This window comes from Schistocerca piceifrons, chromosome 5 (genome assembly GCF_021461385.2).
Source record: "Schistocerca piceifrons isolate TAMUIC-IGC-003096 chromosome 5, iqSchPice1.1, whole genome shotgun sequence".
NCBI classification, from domain to species: domain Eukaryota; kingdom Metazoa; phylum Arthropoda; class Insecta; order Orthoptera; family Acrididae; genus Schistocerca; species Schistocerca piceifrons.
The window spans coordinates 383901334-383914408 of NC_060142.1; the positions used below are offsets into that span (position 1 = coordinate 383901334).

The 13075-nt window shown below is 44.4% G+C and overlaps 1 protein-coding gene across 1 annotated transcript in view; it reads left to right on the forward strand.

Moving 5' to 3' along the window:
* The window catches only part of LOC124799005 (adenylate kinase isoenzyme 5), a 466936-nt gene that overhangs the window by 57564 nt on the left and 396297 nt on the right, over positions 1 to 13075 (forward strand). Inside the window, exon 2 of the mRNA XM_047262541.1 lies at positions 10958 to 11134. Within this exon, the coding sequence (XP_047118497.1) occupies positions 10958 to 11134 (177 nt within the window). The remainder of the gene's footprint in view (positions 1 to 10957; positions 11135 to 13075) is intronic.

Consider the following 13075-nt stretch of genomic DNA (forward strand, 5'->3'; position numbering starts at 1 on the left):
GTAGGTAACACCGGTCTCGAGAGAATCGTCACAAAGTCGCAGATAAGCTGGGCTGGGAGTCTTGCTGAGGCTATAGCGGAGTTTGTGTAGCCGCTTTACGAGTTGGGAGGCTCAAGAATTGTTGAACCGATAGCCAGGAAGTAATACACTGAAGCGCCAAAGAAACTGGTATAGGCGTGCGTATTCAAGCACAGAGAAATATTAACAGGTAGAATACGACGCTGCGGTCGGCAACGTCTGTACAAGACAACAAGTGTCTGGCCCAGTTGTTACATCGGTTACTGCTGCTTCATTGGTAGGTTATCAAGATTTAAGTGAGTTTGAACATGGCCTTATAGTCGATGCACGATCGATGGGACACAGCATCTCCGAGGTAGTGACGAAGTGGGATTTTCCCGTGCGATCATTTCACAAGTGTACTGTGAATATCAGGAATCCGAAACTTCCTGTCAGATTAAAACTGTGTGCCGGACCGAGACTCGAACTCGGGACCTTTGCCTTTCGCGGGCAAGCGCTCTACCATCCCCCAGGCTGTGGCTAAGCCATGTCTCCGCAGTATCCTTTCTTCCAGGAGTACTAGTTCTGCAAGGTTCGCAGAAGAGCTTCTGTGAAGTTTGGAAGGTAGGAGACGCGGTACTGCCAGAATCGAAGCTGTGAGGACGGGTCATGAGTCGTGCTTGGGTAGCTCAGTTGGTAGAGCACTTGCCTGCGAAAGGCAAAGGTTACGGGTTCGAGTCTCGGTCCGGCACACAATTTTAATCTGCCAGGAAGTTTCATATCAGCGCACGCTCCGCTTAAGAGTGAAAATCTCAATCAGGAGTCCGGTGAAACATCAAATCTCTGACATCGCTGCTGCCGGAGAAAGATCCTGAAGGAATGGGACCAACGACGACTGAAGAGAATCTTTCAGCATGACAGAAGTGCAACCCTTCTGCAAATTGCTGCAGATTTTAATGTTGGGCCATAAACAAGTGTCAGCGTCCGACCCATTCAATGAAACATCGTCGATACGGGCTTTTGGAGACAGAGACCCACTCGTGTATCCTTGATGATTGCACAACGCAAAGCTTTGCTCCTCGCTCGGGCCCGTCAACACCGATACTGGACTGTTGATGACTGGAACATATTATCTGGTCGGACGAGTCTCGTTTCAAATTGTTTCGAACGAATGGGCGTGGACGTGTACAGGTACGGAGAAAACCTCATGAATCCATGGACCCTGAAAGTCAGCAGCGGACTGTTCAAGCTGGTGGAGGCTCTGTGTGGGACGCGTGCAGTTGGAATGCCCCCTGATACGTCTAGATACGTCTGTGGCGGGTGACACGTACGTAAGCATCCTGTTTAATCACCTGTCCATTGGGCATTCCGACGGACTTAGGCAATTCCAGCAGGTCAATGCGACACCCTACATGCTTTGATCTGGTACAGAGTGGCTCCAGGAATACTCTTCTGAGTTTGAACACTTCCTCTGGCCACTAAACTCCCCAAACACCAACATTATTGAACATATCTGGGATGCCTTGCAACGTAATGTTCAAAAGAGATCTCCATCCCCTAGTACTCTTACGGATTTATGGACAGCCCTGCAAGATTCATGGTGTCATCTCCCTCCAGCACTACTCCTGGCATTAGCCGAGTCCATGCCATGTCGTGTTGCGGCACTACTGTGTGCTCACGGGGATCCTACACGATATTAGGCAGATGTACCTGGGTTTTTTTTTTTTTTTTTTTTTTTTTTTTTTTTTTTTTTTTTGCTCATCAGTGTATATAACATGGCAACGGCGGACATTAGGAAGAGAGGGATTGAAATTCGGATCGATAGTAAATCAATGACATTGATATCATCTGTAGAAATGAGGAAGAATTCGTGTGTTGAACGGAATGAACGGTATAGTGAGCACACTCTACTCATTGAGAGTAAACCAAAAAAAGGACGAGAACAACAAGGAGTATCAGAAGCAGGATTAGTGAGAAACTTAACATCAAACTTGGTGGTTACGAAATAGACAAAGTTGATAAATTCTATTAACTTGGACGCAAGATAGCAAATGACGGACGAAGCAAGAAGGACACAAAGTGCAGATTAGCACAGACAAAGCGGACATTCCTGGTCAAAAGAAATCTACCACTATCAAACATAATCCTTAATACCAGGAAGAAATTTCTGAGAATGTACATTTGGACAATAGCATTGTATGGTAGTGAATCATGGACTGCGGGAATACAGGAAGAGAAGAGAATCAAATGTTCAAATGTGTGTAAAATCTTATGCGACTTAACTGCTAAGGTCATCAGTGCCTAAGCTTACACACTACTTAACCTAAATTATCCTAAGGACAAACACACACACCCGTGCCAGAGGAAGGACTCGAACCTCCACCGGGACCGGAGAAGAGAATCGAAGCGTTTGAGAAGTAATGCTAAAGATGGATGTTGAAAGTTAGATACACTGACAAGATAAGAAATAAGGTTCTCTGTAGAATCGTCAAGGAGAGGAACATGTTGAAAACATTGACAAATAAAAGGCATGGACATAGGACATGTGTTGAGACATAAGGAAGTAACTCACATAGTCCTAAAGGGGACTGTAGGAGATAAAACTAGAGGACGACAGAGATTAGAATAGTAATAGAGAACGTGCTGCTCTGAGCTGAAGAAGTTGGCACATAAGATGACTCGCAAGGCGCGACGGATGACAGGTGTCTTCAAAATTTTGCGAAGAAGGAGAACATCTTCGGCAATCGAAGAATATTGTCGTTGCAAGTTACTAAGCAGCCTATTGGGAGGGCTTACTGGAGGTAAGGACACGATTGTACAAAAAAAGGGTCGAGAGATAAGGGACAAATCTGAATGAAACACACGGAGAGTAGCAGTGGCCTGATGTGTATACGGACTGAGAAAGAACAAAAGACTGCTCGGGTGCAACGGAGAACGAGAGCACGCTCCGCCAGCGAACAGCCATCCGATCGACGAAATGGTACGATATTAAAATAATGTGATGGAATGACTTGGAATAACTAAGTGGAAAAGGCCCACTTATAACACTATTAGTTTATGCTTCATATAAATTTTTTATAATTTTTTTGCTTTAAAATGTTCGCATATTGATACTATATTTTCTGTATCATCTTTTTCTTGTGCCTTTGTCCAGCATTGTCGCAAGGTCGGCGTGGATATGGTCGGATTTGGCATGGTTAATTTAAGGGGTGGCCGGATGCCCCTCCTGTCGCCACCTGTTGGATGAGATGGTGGTGATGAAGACAACACAACACCCAGTCCCTGGGCGGAGAAAATACCAGTGTCTGCACCAACATTGTTTACGTGGAGTGATAATTATTTGAAGAAGCAACTTAAACAGTAGCAAGAACGTAGGCATAATTAATACTTCTGCTTTTCCAATACTTCACGGTTTCATTGCCTGGACAGGTTGGCGAGCATTAGTACATATTTTAGACAACTAAATGAACTTGAAACTGAGTCGTCCTAGCTTCAATATAGCACTATTCATACTGCGTTTCTTTGTAACCGCTGGGTATGATCTCAGGAAAAGAATTGAACAGTCTGATTTACTTATCCATTAGACACGACACACCGTCAAATTCTGTAAAAAGGGTAACTGTACTGATTACATTTTCCTATTAACAGGACTATCCTCCCATAGGGCACTTTATTTAGAAATTAAACTAAATTTAGTAAGAGGGTAATACGTGCCAACATAGAGATAGGTTTTTCCGTTATTTAGCTAAAAGCAAAGTAAATTTAGTAAGAGGGTTATTCACTGGTGAGGGGTGCTCAAACACTTAAATATACGGGTATTTCAATTGTTGGAGCAGCGTTCGTCAACAGTGTGAAAGCTTGGTTACCTGTTCTTTATTGATTGGATACGAAATCCGTTTCATTGAATATACACTCCTTGTAATGGAAAAAAGAACACATTGACACCGGTGTGTCAGACCCACCATACTTGCTCCGGACACTGCGAGAGGGCTGTACAAGCAATGATCACACGCACGGCACAGCGGACACACCAGGAACCGCGGTGTTGGCCGTCGAATGGCGCTAGCTGCGCAGCATTTGTGCACCGCCGCCGTCAGTGTCAGCCAGTTTGCCGTGGCATACGGAGCTCCATCGCAGTCTTTAACACTGGTAGCATGCCGCTACAGCGTGGACGTGAACCGTATGTGCAGTTGACGGACTTTGAGCGAGGGCGTATAGTGGGCATGCGGGAGGCCGGGTGGACGTACCTCCGAATTGCTCAACACGTGGGGCGTGAGGTCTCCACAGTACATCGATGTGCCGTAGGGGACCGCACCGCCACTTCCCAGCAAATTAGGGACACTGTTGCTCCTGGGGTATCGGCGAGGACCATTCGCAACCGTCTTCATGAAGCTGGGCTACGGTCCCGCACACCGTTAGGCCGTATTCCGCTCACGCCCCAACATCGTGCAGCCCGCCTCCAGTGGTGTCGCGACAGGCGTGAATGGAGGGACGAATGGAGACGTGTCGTCTTCAGCGATGAGAGTCGCTTCTGCCTTGGTGCCAATGATGGTCGTATGCGTGTTTGGCGCCGTGCAGGTGAGCGCCACAATCAGGACTGCATACGACCGAGGCACACAGGGCCAACACCCGGCATCATGGTGTGGGGAGCGATCTCCTACACTGGCCGTACACCACTGTTGATCGTCGAGGGGACACTGAATAGTGCACGGTACATCCAAACCGTCATCGAACCCATCGTTCTACCATTCCTAGACCGGCAAGGGAACTTGCTGTTCCAACAGGACAATGCACGTCCGCATGTATCCCGTGCCACCCAACGTGCTCTAGAAGGTGTAAGTCAACTACCCTGGCCAGCAAGATCTCCGGATCTGTCCCCCATTGAGCATGTTTGGGACTGGATGAAGCGTCGTCTCACGCGGTCTACACGTCCAGCACGAACGCTGGTCCAACTGAGGCGCCAGGTGGAAATGGCATGGCAAGCCGTTCCACAGGACTACATCCAGCATCTCTACGATCGTCTCCATGGGAGAATAGCAGCCTGCATTGCTGCGAAAGGTGGATATACACTGTACTAGTGCCGACATTGTGCATGCTCTGTTGCCTGTGTCTATGTGCCTGTGGTTCTGTCAGTGTGATCATGTGATGTATCTGACCCCAGGAATGTGTCAATAAAGTTTCCCCTTCCTGGGACAATGAATTCACGGTGTTCTTATTTCAATTTCCAGGAGTGTATATATATATATATATATATATATATAGAGAGAGAGAGAGAGAAATCTTGAAGGAAGTACACTTTCACCTTTTTGCTTTATCTCTTGCTTCCTACTTTCTTTACAACTGAAGAAAAAATAACTTTTTCTTCGTCAATCACGATGATTGATTGACATTTGAAACAATTTAAAATTAAAAAAACTTTACAAGACTCAATTACCTTCACAGTTCTACACAGTGAAGAGTTGGTTTGTTTATGAATTATAAAACTTAAATTATAGGCTCAATTCAGTTTCAGCTAATAAATCATTGCCACAGTAGAACAAAATATAGTTCTCATACAAATTAAGCAATAAAATAATGATTTAGAAGACGCAAGAAAAAGTTCCACTTCATGTGCCTCCATAGAGAGCAAATTTATTTGTCAAATTTGCTCTTGTGGATCCACAGATTTTTCGAACAAATCTGTACACGACCCAACGAGTTTGTCAGCTTAACCTTGCTAATAAAGCAGACGCTGTTCATGCACGCTGTATTTTGACACCAGGGGGAATGGGTTCAAATGCAGATAAAGCATTTCTAACTCCGGCTCAGCCACTGCATTTAAAGAAGACGAGGGTCCAGGGAGTTATTTAAAATGGGAGAGAAATATATACATGAAAAACTGTTAAAGGAAATATTACACGTGGAACCTGATGATTACATTAAGTTTCTTTGAATGGATAAATGAACTTCAACTTCTTTGGAGTTACTTCGTCCTCATACAAAATAAGAAGTTACAAGTACGCGAAAATTTATTCCCTTCTGCTTGGTCCTCTAATGGTAGTTCATTAAAATAACACAACGTGGGAGCATACAGTCAATATCGAACGTGGAACCACTGGACAACTCCGATTCTTTTTATTTTATTGCACTCCTGCTTGGTTGTTGTGTATACAGCACTGATTTTCTTCTTAATTTTTTCCTGGATGACATATGGCTGGGAAAGAAGCGACGCCTCTATCAGTTTGGTAATTGCCATTGCTACAGTGACATAAATTGTAATAAAAATCTTTTTCACTAAACACATGGGGCGAAACATCATCACAAGCGACGTCTGCCATCTTGTCAAATTTTCCGTCAATCACAATTTCTCTCAAATACGTTCTATGTCTGACAAAAGTGTCAGATTCCACCATACACTGTGAAGTATTTGGCAAGCTCAGTAAAGTTTGACAATTTGTTTGACTGTGTAGGATATCACAGTTATCGCTGAAATAACAGGTTTTCGGTTATACCGGTTCTTTTCATCTCCAGTTTACCCCGACTGTTAAAACCGTTCAGAATAACCGGCTCCTGAAATATTTTCGGTTTTCTGTTACTGTTACTTCCTGTAATAAACGTAGATTTTGAATAAAGATTGAAATATTCTAATGAAGGTGAAGAGTAGGAGATTTTGATCGATATGAGGTTGTGCCCGAAATCGTTCTCTTTGTTGCCAGCAAAGATTGCGCGGCGATGAGTGGAAAGTTACAATTTTGTAACTTCCCTGCATCGTCACTTTACGATGGCATCCGTTTTTCAACCTGAAGCAACCGCAAAATGAAGGGCTGAGTTGTTATCCCAATTTTGAAGCATTTCAATAAAATTGTAAATGTATCAATCAAATATATCTTCTTCTCCAAGGAACATTGTGGACTTTTTCTCCTTACGTGATGTAAACAATTTGTTGAGCCTCCTAGAGGTTTTTAATTTTTTAAAGCAAATGGAGAGTGGTACTTCATTGCTACCGTACTTCATAAAATACTTCCAAACTAGGAATAATACCATTCTCCAATACAAATGATGTCAGAGGAGGACACACTGCAGACGAGATCGGAGCAAGTGTTGTACACTGGACGTATAAGCATACCGTCTAATAGGCCACGCCGCAAGACAAAAGTTACATTAGTTCAAAATGTTCAAATGTGTGTTAAATCTTATGGTACTTACTTCTAAGGTCATCAATCCCTAAGCTTACACACTACTTAACCTAAATTATCCTAAGGACAAACACACACACCCATGCCCGAGAGAGGACTCGAACCTCCGCCGGGACCAGCCGCACAGTCCATGACTGCAGCGCCGAGACCGCTCGGCGAATCCCGCGCGGCTAGTTACATTAGTGCCTCTGCATTGCTGTACCCATTCTTACATAATTTGTTTGTTGCTCGTTTTTAACTGCAGGCGTTGTCATGAACATCTACATCTACATCTACGTGGATACTCTGCAAATCATATTTAAGCGCCTGGCAGAGGGTTCATCGAACCACATTCCCAAATCTCTATTATTCCAATCTCGTATAGCGCGCGGAAAGTATGAACACCTATATCTTTCCGTACGAGCTCGGACTTCCCTTATTTTATCGTAGTGATAGTTCCTCCCTATGTAGGAAGGTGTCAACAAAATATTTTCGCATTCGGAGGAGAAAGTTGGTGATTGGAATTTCGTGAAAAGATTCCGTCGCAACGAAAAGCGCCTATCTTTTAATGATTTCCAGCCCAAATCCTGTATCATTTCTGTGACACCGTCTCCCATATTCCGTGATAATACAAAACGTGCTGCCTTTCTTTGAACTTTTTCGATGTACTCCGTCAGTCCTATCTGGTAAGGATCCCATGCCACGCAGCGGTATTCGGAAAGAGGACGAACAAGGGTAGTGTAGAGAGTCTCCTTAGCAGATGTGTTACATTTTCTAAGTGTTCTGCCAATAAAACGCAGTCTCTGGTTGGCCTTCCCCACAACATTTACTACGTGTTCCTTCCAGTTTAAGTTGTTCGTAATTGTAATACCTAGGTATTTAGTTGAATTTACGGCTTTTAGGTTAGACTGATTTATCGTGACGGCCTCACACTTTTCGTTATTTAGGGTCAACTGCCACTTTTCGCACCATTCAGATATTTTTTCTAAATCGTTTTTCAGTTTGTTTTGATCTTCTGATGACTTTATTAGTCGAAAAACGACAGCGTCATCTGCAAGTAACCGAAGGCGGCTGCCCAGATTGTCTCCAAAATCGTTTATATAGATAAGGAACAGCAAAGGGCCTAAACACTACCTTTGGGTACTCCAGAAATCACTTCTGTTTTACTCGATGACTTTCCGTCAGTTACTACTAAATGCGACCTTTCTGACAGGAAATCACAAATCCAGTCACATAACTGAGACGATATTCCATAAGCACGCAATTTCACTACGAGCCGCTTGTGTGGTACAGTGTCAAAAGCCTTCCGGAAATCCAGGAATACGGAATCGATCTGAAATCTCTTGTCAATAGCACTCAACACTTCATGTGAATAAAGAGCTAGTTGTGATGTGAATAAAGAGCTAGTTGTGTTTGACAGGAACGATGTTTACTAAACCCATGTTGACTGTGTCAATAAACCGTTTTCTTCGAGGTAATTCATAATGTTCGAACACAATATATGTTCTAAAATCCTGTTGCACATATACGTTAACGAATTCTGAAAGTTTTTCCGAAATTCTATAATGACCCAATATTTCAAAGCTATGAAAATGTTACGAGTAAACAGTACTCTTTTTTAAAAAAATCGTTTTATTTAAACTATAAAAAATTTTACGACTGCTGCTGTGGCATGTTGATATGCCGGTTATTTAGCGAGTTATTAGTCAAAAATGAAGAAAAAAGATCTGTTGTAACCGAGACCAAGCAAATACCGAAAAATACCATTTATTTAAAATCAAAACATCGTTTTCGGTTTTTAGACGTCGGTTTCTCCAATCCCTAGTAAAGGGGCTCTTGACATTGGTAAGCGCAGTGGGGGCAGGCTAACTACAGATGGTAGTAGACGACGTTACCGCTGAGTGGCCGCGAGGTTTGAGACGACATGTCACAGATTCCGCGGCCCCTCCCGCAGGAGGTTTGAGTCCTCCCTCGGGCATGGGTGTGTGTGTTGTTCTTAGCAAAAGTTAGTTTAAGGACTGTGTAAGTCTAGGGACGGATAACCTCAGCAGTTGGGTCCCTTAGGAATTCACATACATTTGAACATTTCTGAACGACGTTACCGTCCCCTCAACACCAAATTTCCGTTCAGAGAATCCTTGAAGCTGACACACGGTGCCGTTTCGTTCCGCCTACGGTCGGCCTGAAAGCCACTATTTGAAATAAACTGTGGGTTGTTTCGACATGCGGCTGTGACGTCCAGTGTGACGTAGCTTTAACTCGGAAATTCTATTGTTTTCTCCGCCGCGAGTGAAGCCGCCGACGTATCAAGAAAGGGGATAAAGAGATACCATCAAGCTACAGACCGATTTCACTTTTGCCAGTATTCTCAAAAATTGTTGAAAAAGTAATGTACAGGCAGCTTCTCAACCACTTGACCACAAATAACATATTATCAAGAACACAGTTTGGATTTCTGAAGGGTTCTGATATCGAGAAGGCTATTTACACCTACAGTGAAAATGTACTTAATTCATTAAATAACAAATTACACGCAGCATGTATTTTCTGTGATTTGTCAAAAGCATTTGATTGTGTGAACCACAATATCCTTTTAAATAAATTAGAATTCTATGGTGTCACGGGCAGTGCTGCAAAATGGTTCAAGTCATACCTCGCTAACAGGAAACAAAGGGTGTCAGTGCAAGTGACTACTGACTTAAGTCATCAGTCATCATCAAAAGAAATTACATGTGGTGTCCCACAAGGATCCATCTTAAGGCCATTGCTTTTTCTTGTGTACATTAATGATCACTCATCAGTTACACTGCCAGAAGCAGAGTTCGTTCTGTCTGCAGATGACACAAGTATTGCAATAAATAGTATGTCGAGTGTAGTTCTAGAAAGATCTGCTAATGATATTTTCATGGATATTAATAAATGGTTTAAAGCCAACTCACTGACATTAAACTTCGAAAAAGCTCACTATATGCAATTCAGAACCTCTAAGAGGTTCCCACACAGCATATGCATAAAGTATGAAGAAGAGCAGATAGAAGAGGTTGACAGTCTTAAATTCAGTTGGGAGGAGCACACCACAGAACTGCAGAAACGCCTTAACAAATCTGTATTTGGAATTCGAGTGTTAGCTGACATAGGCGACATAAAAATGAAAAAAACTTGCATACTTTGCCTACTTTCGTTCCATAATGTCATATGGTATAATATTTTGGGGTAACTCTTCAAGTCAAACAAAAGTTTTCAGAGTCCAAAAGCGTGTAATACGTATTATTTGTGGAGTAAATTCACGGACGTGCTGTAGAAACCTCTTGAAAGAACTGGGTATACTAACTACTGCCTCTCAGTATATTTACTCCTTAATGAAATTTGTCATAAATAATATATCTCTTTTTCCAACAAACAGCTCAGTTCATACATACAATACCAGGAACAAAAATGATCTGCACAAGGACTTAAAAGCACTTACTTTAGTTCAAAAAGGGGTCCACTACTTAGGAACACTCATCTTCAATAATTTGCCAGCAAACATAAAAAATTTTGTTGCAAGTAAAGATCAGTTTAAAAGGAGCCTGAAAGACTTACTAGTGGCCAACTCCTTCTACTCCATTGACGAATTTTTTAATAGAAACAAATGATGTATTGTATATATTGATACTATTAGTATTGTTATTTCATCTTTAAAAAAATATTGAGGTGTTCCACATCCTCGAGAATCTCCTCAGCACGGATCTATGGAAGGAAAAACTAATGTAATCTAATGTAACGGAGAGCGCGGCTACAGCATCGGCGCCCCGGGCGTGTTGCAGAGCAGCAGCGGAGCTCGGCGGCGCGGCAGGCGGAGGAGAGCGGGCGCGGCCCCCGCGAGGCCTGGACGTACGACGGGCCGCCGCGCACCCCGGAGCCCGAGGGCCGCGCCTCGCCGCTGCACAACGGCGCGCACGTCAAGTTCGAGGTGCCCAAGGTGCCCGTCATCTTCGTCCTCGGTGAGTCTGCCTCTCTCATCTACTTCTCCCACTTTTAGAATTATCCTCTGTGACCTCAATAACTGTACTCGGGGAAGGTCGAGCCATTATCGGACGCGTAAGCTTTTTCGAAATTCCAATACATGGCCTGACAAATATTGTGAAGCACCGTTGTCGGATGTTAGTGCAACTTACAGACGTTCACACCGTCAGCTGGTATGTACACTCATGCTCATAAATTGCAGAATGTGGTGCCACACAACGTGGCACTACACAAAACTGGCGCTAATAGCATAGGCGCATAGGGAACACACACGACACAGAGCTGTAGGTCCACGGTATTGGTGATAAGTTGAGAAAACCCTCCCGAAACACATGTGCTACAAAACGCAACTGTTTTCTGCGCATGTACCCCGACATCAATACGGGATATGATCATCATGCACACGTACACAGACCGCACAACGGGTTGGCATACTCTGGATCAAGTGGTCGAACAGCTGCTGGGGTATAGCCCCCCATTCTTGCACCAGTGCCTTTCGGAGCTCCTAGAGTGTCGTAGGGGCTTGAAGACGTGCAGCGATGCGTCGACCGAGAGCATCCCAGACGTCCTCGATCGGGTTAAGGTCTGGAGAACAGGCAGGCCACTCCATTCGCCTGATATCTTCTGTTTCACGGTACTCCGACGATGGCAGCTCGGTGGGGCCGTGTATTATCAACCATCAGGAGGAAGGTCGGACACACTGCACCCCTGAAAAGGCGGACATAGGGTGCAAAATGACGTCCCGATACGCCTGACCTGTTACAGTTCCTCTGTCAAAGACATCTGGTTCCTGATTCACGCCAGATGGAAACCCGGCGAGAATCACTGTTCAGACTATGCCTGGACTCGTCCGTGAACATAACCTGGAACCACTGTTCCTATGACCATGTACTGTGTTCTTGACACCAGGCTTGACGGGCTCTCCTATGACTAGGGGTCAGTAGAATGCACCTTGCAGGTCTCTGGGCGAATACACCATGTCTGCTCAGTCGTCTGTAGACTGTGTGTCTGGAGACAATTGTTCCACTGGCTGCAGTAAGGTCCCGAGCAAGGCTACCTTCAGTCCGTGGCCGTCTGTGGGCACTGTTGGTGAGATATCGGTCTTCTTGTGGTGTTGTACACTGTGGACGTCCCGCACTGTAGCGCCTGGACACGTTTCCTGTCTGCTGGAATCGTTGCCGTAATCTTGAGATACACTTTGTGGCACACAGAGGGCTGTGTTTGATCAGCCCCCAGTGGCCCTAGTATTCTACCCCTCATAACGTCATCAATATGTGTTCTTTGAGCCATTTTAAACACCCAGTCACCATTAGCACGTCTGAAAACGTCTGCACACTTACTCGCTCCACCATACTCTGACATGCACCAACACACCTCTGCGTATGTGGACTGCTGCCAGAGCCACCGTGCGACGACCGTAGGTCAAATGCACCGCATAGTCACACACCGAGGTGATTTAAACCCGCAAACCGCCCACCAGAGCGTTGTTTCACCATATATCACCGTTATCCTTAATTTATGAGCATGAGTGTAAATGACTAGAGTTGCAATTCCCTGTGACAGGTAGAATGGCTACAAAAATGGATTGGTGTTGTTCATCTTTAGCTTTCTTACTAGCGCTCGTGTGGTATCGATGGTGTCCAAGAAATGTTGCGACATACTTCAAGGGGCTGTGGAGGGTGTCTTGAGAAACAAATCGAGGATGTGAAACCGTATCCGAGAACGTCATCCAACGTCATTACAGAGTGTCGAAGTTAGAGGCACTGGCGCCTGCCACTAGAACCCCTTCATCAGCAAATATGACTTTGCACGCTGACGGACCGTAGGTGGAGCGTCTCGTTGCATTCGCAGGTGACAAGGCTTTTCTACGCACCAGCTAGCTCCATCTTCTCCATTGGTAATCACAGCAGTCAGTCGCA